At 33.4% G+C, this 11,165-nt stretch overlaps 1 protein-coding gene across 1 annotated transcript; it reads right to left on the reverse strand.

The window, feature by feature from the left end:
* Positions 1-1,524: 1,524 nt before the first annotated feature.
* On the reverse strand, positions 1,525-1,869 carry LOC115886930. The gene has a single exon (XM_030906261.1). It carries the CDS (start codon positions 1,867-1,869, stop codon positions 1,525-1,527), a length of 345 nt encoding a protein of 114 aa, XP_030762121.1.
* Positions 1,870-11,165: the final 9,296 nt, after the last annotated feature.

Consider the following 11,165-nt stretch of genomic DNA (forward strand, 5'->3'; position numbering starts at 1 on the left):
TAGTTCCATCAGGTAAAAGTAGATTCTTCGATGTCTATCAACCTGTTCCACTGCGTCTTTCTCAGATCTATTATGGTCTTCTTCTGATTTTTAGGTTACATTCTCCACTTCCAAAAAATTTGCAACTTGGATACTGAAGATTACAGAACGAGATTTGGTATGTTAGTATATGACAAAAATTCGGATTTATTGACGTACTCGATTAATTGTTTTCGGTCACTTCCCGTTTCACCGGAAATGACTACAACTTTTGATTTTTAAATGGCACCCTCGGTATTTTATGTATTTTATTACTTTATTCGATAGAAAATGACACTCTGAATAGAATGATATATCATATGTCAACTTTTGACATTTTCGAATATGGTTTATTTGAAATTGCAACAAGCGGTTCATAACGAAATTTGACTCGAAACACCAAGTGTGTGGTATCAAATTATCCGTAAAAAATGCCTTTTCCAAATATGGTAATGAGCCACGTCAATAGTCCTTCTATTTGGAAAAATTGAGATATGATTAAAAATACGATTTGGGCATCTTTTAACCGGACAGTACAAGACAATAAAAATAAATTTGGATAGTTTTGTTTGTTTAGAAACTTTTTTATCTCTTGTATTTTTTTTATAAAACTCACCGATTTGAAATTAAAAAATAAAATGTAAAGCATTACATGTCAGGACTAAAAATATTTTTAGATTAAGAATCTAGTGATAATAATGATAATAATAATAATCTAGATAATAACGTATTGCAGTAAAAAGTGACAGCGGCCGACTAGATTTTTTCCTAAAAAAATTACAGCTGCCCACTAGATTCTTTATCTAAAAATGTTTTTTGTCCTGACATGTAATGCTTTACTTTTTATTTTTTAATTTCAAATCGGTGAGTTTTATCAAAAATTAATAATAAATTTTTATAAAAAAGTTTCTAAATAAACTAAACTATCAAAATTATTTTTTTTGCATGTGTTTGATAAGATTTTTCTTTAAATTTCATTAACAAGAATGATAGGGGTAGTTTATTTCAACCCCTTCCACTCATTTTAAAAAAGTGAATAATTAACCAGAAAGTGTGTTTTCATAACAGTAATGCTTCCGTAAAATTTCATTAGTCTATCTCTTTTCGTTTTCAAGATAAAAAATAAAAACTTTATTTTTCCGCCATCTTTGTACCGCGATATCTCCCTAATGGTTGAGTTTTGACCCAACGTTTATAAAGCAAACTATCCTTTATTTTGAACAAGGAATCACCCCCTGAAGTTTTTCGCATTTGTTTTGAAACACCCTGTATATAAAATATAAAAAAATCGTGGAAGATATCATATTATATTCAATAACTTTCAAACGGGTCGATTGCATGAAAATTCGTATCAGATCTTTTTTGAAGACTGTTCAATTTCCTAAAAGAGTGTGTATTGATTTTTACAAAACGCTGATTAGTTAGAACGGAATCAAATTCTAAAACCAAAAAAATTGTTTGCCCGTGTTAATAATGTGAAGAAAAATTACGTCATCATCATCATCATCAACCAGCTATCAGCCAAGTCCACTGCTGGACGTAGGCCTCCCTCGTTTGCTTCCATAACTCCCTATCTCGAGCTATTTGCATCCAGTTACTGTGGATACGCCTTAAGTCGCCACGCCATCTGGTTGGAGGACGGCCTCTGCTCCTGAATGCATCGTGTCTTGGTCTCCATTCTATAATTTTCTTCGTCCATCGGTCATCTTTAGCAATGCAATGCGCCCTGTCCAGTTCCATTTCAAAGTAGTTATTTTCTCTATGGCATCCATTAATTTTTGTTCTGTCTCCCCATACTTCGATATTCGGTACTTTGTCTCTCAGAGATAGCCTCAACATTGATATTTCCATTGCTCTTTATTCTGATTTTGCTTTCAGTTTTCTTGGTTAATGTTAGCGTCTCCGCACCATACGTTAGAACAAGTAGTACTCATTGATTGAATACCAATCAATCAATTGATTAGCATCAAATTACGTAATTTATCAAAATACTATCTTCATAGTTTAAAAATTCCGAATACTCTTAAAGATTTGTCAAGGCAACCGAATATTCGCGATTTCATTTTGATTTTTCCATGACTATTGAAATTATTATCACACTCTAAACCGATTTTTTTAGTCTTTGAACTGATATCATCAAATTTTATATTTTAAATACAGTCCTGAATTGTTTATTATAAAACCAATTATATGTAGTACCTATAAAAATTCATGTTAGTAAAATGATACCTGAACCTGGTAAGATCTCACTAAAAATGTATTCTCCGTTCCTCTCTCTAACACATGATTTCTTATGGATAATGTCATTTTTTTACTTTATTACCTCGAAATCAGCGTGCGACTGTCTGCTAATTTAAAGTACTCTAAACCATCTATAAATTTCTAAGAATTACACACGCGAGAGAATAAGCAAAATACGTATTTTACCTAGTAACAGCCTATTATAAATGAATATTTATTTAATGGCCTTAATTGATCCGAACCTCTAACAAAAATAAACTTTTTGTCTATACTCAACATCGATGATTATATAGAAGAGCATCAATGCCTTCCTCCGGGCGATATAGGTACAGGGCGATACAACTTGTAATAAATACAATCATTACAGAACAAGTTTAATTTATGATTGGGTCTTGAATAATAGTAATAAACAACAAACAAGTTCTGCAATGTGAGATTCTTATATGTCCAGATATAAACTTCAAATATGCATAATATATTTATGAGTTTCGTTAATAGGTAATCACATAATAAGCTAAATATTATGAAAATAATAATAAATTAGTAACGGCCTAGCTATATAAAAAACAGGTTCCTGATAGATTACCGAAGTTAAGAGACGTTGGGCGATGAGAGTGGATGGACGGGTGACCATCTGGAAATTATGTCGTGCTGTTGTTGGGGCAAGAGTGTAAAATCTATTGACACACACGGTCCAGACCGCATGAGATCAGATATCTCATGTGTAAAACATGTAATACCTACACCGAGCTCTACACCATCCCCGAAATAGTTTGCGAAACATTTGTGGAAATACTTTCAGAAGTAAACTCAAATATAAGCCCGCGTAAATTTGATCCCATGTGTCCTGAAATTGATCGAGACGCGCCGTGATTGGTTGTTTGCTTTTTAGGGTTCCGTACCCAAAGGGTAAAAACGGGAACCCTATTACCATAGTATAAGGAAACTAGTAGTTTTACTCCTTGTCAAATCCTTTGTTCTTTTTCTGCCACTTTATATGACCTTGTTCTCACCTCCCGTGACCACTGACGTAGCTGTATAGTCGTGGTCTATTAACTAGGCAAAGTATAGTCGTAGCACTCGCCATAGTTTCACAGATATGTATTTAGGAAAATATGAGTTCACAATAAAATAAAATAAAAAAATTGATCATCGAGTAAAAACTTGCTTGAAAACAGAATATTTTCACATTTCGCGTAGGTAAAAATTCTTCTGTATCTGAAAATTTTCTGATTGGAAGAAATGCGGAAAAAATATATAATGACATATTTTTATATTATTATCTATTTCAGAGATTTTCTACAACTTTTTTTTGATTTGAAACAAGTTTAATTTTCTGTACATAACTGGATTCGGCATAAAATTCTGCATATAGTACACCGTCTTTATTTAAAGCACACTGCGATGTGGCCATTCTATTTTTTATTTACTAAAACTTTGGTTAAAAACATTATATACAAAAGGTGATAAAAAACTAGAGTGAATATAACTTTATTAATACTTAAACACGAAGGCTACCAGAATAAATTCGTGTAGAAAAATTTACTTTATCGTATACAGGATATTTTTTAAGGCGTCACCAAAATCGTAATATTTAAAATATTGTATCTCATTTTTTTTAAATGCATCACCTTGTATATTATTTTTCTTTCAGATGTAGAATTAAAAGGTAAACATTTTTTGTATTTAAAGTGTTCTTAAATTTTTAGCCGTTTTGCAAATATTTTCTGTATTTCATTACATATGGGATTTCCAACGATAAAATATCAGACAAAGATCATATTAGGTGGCTTTGATAAAAATTTACTGTTTAAAGAGCCATATGTAATATAATACTGCGAATATCTGCGAAACCGTTAAAAATTTAGAAACCTTTTAAATAAAAAAAATTTCACTTTTTAATTCTGCATTTGACAGAAAAATAATATACAGAATGTGGCATTTAAAAAAATTGAGATATACCATTTTAAGTATTCCGATTTTGGTGACGCCATAAAAAATGCCCTATACAGGGTGTCCCAGAAATGAGTGCGTAATAAATGAGGCTCCAACATACGCGCATCCCCTCGGAGGGCCCGGGCCGCATTTCCATATCTATCACATGCTATCGCGAATCATGCAGAATCGGGCGATCCCGAACTAAGTTCTTATCTAGCACATGTCTTCTTAACTACTTAACTAGCACACGCTATCGTGAAAAAAACTTATTACTTTACACTTGTTCTTGTGCAATTTTGTAGTTGTGTTTTCCTTTTTATTTTGCAAAATAAAAATAACTGGAAATATGTGATTTTTCATTAGAGCATTAAATTTGACAAAAAGAAAATTTGCTGTATTGTCACTGGATTTCTGTACCATCAAATAGAAATAGAAATATGCTAGTTATAGCATCAAAAAGAGCATGAAAAATTATACTGGCCAAACTAGTTAACTCAAAATCACAAAAACTCTAGTTACCTAATGGTTGTATTAAGGGGACGATAAGGCAGCTGAGTTTCGAGAGGTGCCCGAAACTGCCACTTTTTTAAAATCACCCTGTAGCTCAGTAACTAAGAGGGCCATGACAAATCCTATTAGGGCATCTCTCATTTTGTCAAAAAGTAGCCGACTATTGTGAAAACCTATTCATAAGGGCAACAAAACACATGAAAATGGGATACCCTGTAGGTACAAGGTATTCCATTCGTAAAAAAATATCTTATTATCGCACCCTGCATACGAAGGGTATAAAAAATTGCTATAGCACTTAAATTCAATTGTTCTTGCTTCAAATAATATCGCGATTACCTGTGCTGGTTATGACGGCAATTCCCAATACTTCTTTCTTAACATATTCATGTTCCTATTTACATTGTTTATTTTAATTTAGTTAGTTTTGTTGTTGTTTTTTGTTTTGTTTTTATTTATTTGATATTTTATATGTTTTGGGTTACATAATTCTGTGTTGCAGTAATAAATAATACTATATAAAAATTAATTTGATAATGTTATTTCTAACCTAAAATATGAGTGCATATTATTCAGATTAGTATATAACTATTGAAATATGTAGGAGTAATAGGGAGAAGTGTCTAGCTCTAGCAGGCAATTATTAAGCTTGACCAATCAGGTTGGTTAGCGTGGTTATTTGGAGTGTGTTAATTCATTGGTTTTTGTCAAAAACTCTGACGTGATTGATCGGGCTTAATAGTTGCCTGCTAAGGCTAGACACAAGTGTAATAGGGGGCCCGGTAAAATTTTTGCACACAGGCCCGTGAGTCTGTTGTTACGCCACTGGGGTAAATTATAATAAAAAAACTAATTTGCCAGTCGATATCCTGAGGGATTTCTATAAAAAGACCATTTCTTCATTATATTAGCTGTATCCTTAGACTTGATAACGTCTAGACGAATTTGCAACAGGCTTTCCAAGTCGCATCAAGTGGGTCCGATGTTAAACTGTCGAATTTGAGGGCTTGAAGGCAGGTCTCAACATCTTCTTCCGATTCTAAAAGACGTATATCAAAATAATTAAAATGCCAAATAATAAAAGAACATTCGAATTTACCATAATCAGTTCCATGCCTCGACTTGTTACTATGTTTTTCTTCTTTTTCTTTTTTATCTTCTGAAACATATTTGGAAGCCGCTGTTTTAATGAATACCCACACCAGAGATCTCACACAGCGGAATTTGATTTGACAACACAACAAATTAACTACAATACGATAGGACTTCTATTTAAAATATTTAAAATATTGAAGAGAACACTTACCGCTCAAATGAAACTAGAGCCTCACTGAATTAACCTAATTCTAATTAGTAACCGATCAACATGGTGGACATTTAAGCCCTAATATTTTATTCATGATATTAATAACCGCGTACATTAATATATTGTAGTGTGTTCGTTGTATTAATAACATCGTTCATTGTCACAATGTACAACTCATTAATCAATGATTTAGTACATTAATATAATGAATATGTGTTTATTAAAGTTTCAGCACTAAAATAAAGAACGCGTTCATTGGGACAATGAACGGGTTCATTATATTAATGAAAATCTTACATTAATTTAATAACCAGATTTTCATTATATTGATGAAATTAGATTTATAGTATTATTAAATCGGACATCGATCTATGATTAACAAATCATTATATTAAAGAAAAAAATCATTGTCCCAATGAAACAATAGTTAATAATCAATGTTCATTAATATTATGAACAATATTTTTTTCAGTGAAGGTTTTCCTTGATTTAAGTAAGAACAATCTTCGGATTGTCACGGGGTTTCTAACAGGACACTGTCTCCTCAACGAACACCTCAGTCTGCTAGAAAACTAGTAGTGGGAAGATTCTTTGGGGGGAAATGGGGAAACACCAGAACACCTTATCACTGAGTGCGCCAAGACGACGACCGTTCGTGCCATGAACTTTGATGTCGAAGATGGTGAGCTGGCCTCTGTGGAGCCGTCTCAGATACTGGCTTTTGTTAAAGCCCTGAGACTGTATGATGAGTTATAACTCGTTATAACTCAAGAAAGGGGAACACACAATAGATCTGTAAGGTCGCGGTGACTAACTCCCCTCCTAAACATTCTACATTCTCTTCATCATTTTTAAAATTTACATGAGAGATCCTATGTTCGAGTCAACTATGCAACACACGGTATATGAAAATCTCACAATACAGCGTATGGTTAGGTTAGGTAAATACCTGAAATGTTATTCCAATTTATTTAACCGCCAAACCGATAAAATAAAATCACCCTGTATGGCCGAAAGTACACGATTCCGTACCGGAGTTCCATCTGTAATTAAACGGCACTAAACCTTTATCTAATCGAGCATCGGTATCGCAAATTTTAATCAAGTAGCAGCGGCAAGCGGAGCAGCTCGCCAAGCCGAAGATATTATTACGATTATCGGGCGAATATTGGCCGTTGTGGCTCGTGCATCACGCTCTCCGACCACTCGGTAGAAGAAATGATATATTTTATTATAACGCGGTGATCGCAAATAAGTAATTACGGCTATTACACCACAATTTATTTCTTTATTAACTGTGCAGGCCCGACGATTCGCCGCGCAACGACCGCTTATTTCAAGCGCTAAATGAAGCAAAATTGCTCTTTTTGTGCTCGTTAGAGATTTATTTAGGTAAGAAATTATGTTACTTATAGGATGGTGGGATTCTTACTGGGCAATCTTCGAAAGGTCATCAAAATAATAAGTCTGAGCTGAAAAATTTCATATTAGCGTATATCTAATAACCTATACAGGGTTCAACATATACAGGTTTGTTCACGACACGGAGTATTGTAGCTAAACGATTAGATTTTTTCAATTTGTGAGTTTTGGGTTCATTCATTAAAAATAATTTTACGCATTTATTTAAAGATACCCAGTGTCCCAAATAAGTAAAAAATATAAGTTATAATAAAAAAATATTATATATATTTTTTTAAATAAAACACCCTGTATATTATTCTATTTTTAGATTCTAATATTAAAATAAAGATAAATTGATTATGGTTTATTACACTTAAACCTTACCGTTTTTGAAATATTTTGAAAATTGCAGTAAAGAATTTAAGGCTTCAATTCTCCAAGGGTATTAAAGGTTTTATTACTAAATATTTACTGAAGATTATTTATTGATCAGATATAGTGTTGCAATAATAAAAATTAAACTACCTTATACAGAGTGTCCAAAAATTTATATTAAATAATTACTAGCTTTAAACGGCAATAACTTGTTTAATTTAAATGGAACATTTTGTATATTTTACGTGAATCAGATGAACAATTTAATTGTCTATCAAATTGTATTATCCCTTTTTTTACCTACCTCTTCAAGTTTTCGTAGAAAATGCATTTCAGTTATAATTTAGACCTCATTTATCACTATACCCATGGAATATTGACATTTTACATTTTTTTAAAGCAACATATACACCTGTGCAAAATCTACAGGTGTTAGAAATAATAATATTGTATGCCCATTTGTTTACAAAAAGAAAACTATTTAACTCTTTGTAAAAGGGTATATCAATTATTACTTAATTATTAATATACCACTATTTCCGCCCAAAAATTAGTTAATTACATACTTAATTGTTTTAATTAATAAATTATTATAAATAAATGTGGATTTGAGTCAGAAATCAATACAATAATAAGTTATGAAAATGAACGCGTCTCTGTTGTTATAAATAAGCATTCGTCAAAAAATGAAATAAAATACAATAGCACAATTTTTACCACACTGTCTAATACATATACAAAATTCAGTTTTTAGTATTGGGAGCAATTATTAATCAACGTAAACAGTCAATTAATGTAGTTTGAATACTGGGATCATATTAATTGGTCGTTTTTAACAAAAAATATTTAAAAACAGTTTTTTTTAGCTTTTAATGAAACAAGCAAACTATATCGACAATATGAGTATCTGTACTCTCTGAAAATGTGTTACATCTTTAAAAATAATCTCAAATGTCAATATTCTATGGGTATAGTAATAAATAATAATAAAAATCTGAAGGAGACTGCTGGCATATATAAAAAAATGAGATCAACTGTGACAGTCAATAATAACAACCAGATTGTCTTTGAAAGCATAGAAAAGAAGAATGTTTGGGAAAAGTATATAGAAGAACTTTTTGACGATGAAAGACCCTCAGCTGATATCAATAACTCACTAACCGGCCCATCGATCACAAAAGATGAGATTGAAAAAGCCATACTTAATTCGAAAAATAACAAAGCGGCTGGGCCAGATGAAATTCCTGCAGAAATACTTAAGCTGCTAGATGAAAGAGGCATTACAGCATTACATAAAGTATTCAATATTATATATGAGACAGGTCACTACCCCAAACAGTGGTTGCATTCTACTTTTATACCCCTGCCTAAGAAGACCAATGCCAGAAAGTGTGAAGATCACAGACTTATCAGCCTGATGAGCCATACCAAAATACCTAAAAATATTTCTGAAAATAATACACCAGAGAATTTACAAAAAATGTGAAAGGGACATAAGCGATTCGCAAATGGGATTCAGACAAGGGTTAGGCACCAGGAAAGCGATAGTTGCAACACAGGTGCTTGTCCAGAACTGCTACGATCAGGGAAAGGATGTGTGCCTGTGTTTCAAACACTACGAAAAGGCATTCGATCGCGTACAGCACCACAAATTAATGCAGCTCCTGAAAAGACTTGATATAGATCATAAAGACATCCAATGCATTAAGAAGTTATACTGGAACCAAACAGCACAAATAAAATTGTCCAATACCATGTCCAATCCCATAAAAGGTAGAAGGGGGGTGCGACAGGGTTGCGTGCTGTCTCCACTCCTATTTAATTTATACTCAAAAGCTATTTTCCAAGAGGCTCTGGAGGACGTGGAAATGGGGGTCAAAGTTAATGGAGTGTGGATTAATAATATTCGTCATGCTGACGATACGGTCTTAATTGCAGACAATATACACGACCTACAACAACTGGTCAACAAGGTAGGAGAACTGAGCAAAGCAATGGGTTTAAACATCAACATCAAGAAAACCAAATTTATGATTATATCCAGAAACCCAGATGTGTTTATAAACTCCATCCTAACATTTAACTCAAGGCCCATAGAAAGAGTAGATAAATTTAAGTATTTGGGCATCTGGCTCTCCGAAGATTGGACATCAGACAAGGAAATTAAATGTCGCATCGGACAAGCTCGGCAGGTATTCTTTTTTGTTTATTCTATGTTTAACACAAATAAATTTTAAATACATAAACGCGGATTTTCCATCCAAAGATATTTTCGTCAAACGTATTACAGATATTACATATTTTAATATGGATATGCCCTCGCTGGCCAAATTAGAGAAAATGAGAGCTTCATGCGTTGGTCGCAGAACGAGTAGAGGCTCCACCGTACAGCACTTGAGACATAAGGGGCAATCAAATCAGCCTTATCACGATTTCGCCCATTAGGTTGCGTATCTTCCCAATTCTTTGAATCGGCGATAGAACCTAAAAATCCAAAAACCAAAGTTAATATATATATAATCTTAAAGCAACTGTACGAAGTATAACTTCACCTGGCACTTAGCAGAACCAGGCAACTTTGACGCGACAATTAGACGAAAATAGCCGACACACACCACCCACAGCGAGTACCTCGCGTACCAAAATATTTACCTTTCGCACTGTTTACGAGTTACGTGCCTCTGACCGCGATCTCGAATCGGTCTCAACCATTAAACGTAAGTAGTACCAGGCTGCAGTACCATGTGTCGAAGTACCCATAAAGTTTGCAATTAAACTTTAAGGGTAAGTCGACCTATATAGACGGACATGTGCGACGTATGTACGTATGTAAGTTGACACCCTGCTAGCGCACCTTGTGTAATAACGAATTGTCGTACTGCTGAACGGGTGGTGTCCCGGTTTCTTATTCTCGTTTGGTGGTAGTACTGGCCCGCATCTAATAAATTTTGCGTAAAAATGTGTTGGTACGTGCGAGGCGGCTCCGCGGCTTTTCATTTCTTGGGCGGTGACGGTACGGTAACCTTGACTTTGCGACGGCTTGGATATGAAGCGTATGTGTGGCGCCGACTAGATCGATATCACCGTTCTTTTTCTCTCTACTGATGAAGTTGGGGGTTATTAAATTACTGACAGAGAATAGGGGCTGTGGCCAATTTAGTTACTAAATAGGCATTAATATTTGATAATCCGTACATATATAAAAGCTCAAACCTCTCTTACAGGGTTTTTTTGTTACATCCATCCCGCTGAAACCAATTTTGATGATTCTTTTCTAAATGAAAGGTATATATTTATATCCAGATTTGTTATAAAGTATTTTTATATTGTTTAATTGCTATTTCTTTGTGTAAAACGACTAAATACTAAAACA

Source organism: Sitophilus oryzae, unplaced genomic scaffold (assembly GCF_002938485.1).
Source record: "Sitophilus oryzae breed Bouriz unplaced genomic scaffold, Soryzae_2.0 scaffold_535_pilon_pilon, whole genome shotgun sequence".
In the NCBI taxonomy this organism is placed as follows: domain Eukaryota; kingdom Metazoa; phylum Arthropoda; class Insecta; order Coleoptera; family Curculionidae; genus Sitophilus; species Sitophilus oryzae.

Coding starts and splice junctions, on each gene's coding strand:
- LOC115886930 (XM_030906261.1), bottom strand. CDS start 1,869: ATGGAAATATCAATGTTGAGGCTATCTCTGAGAGACAAAGTACCGAAT.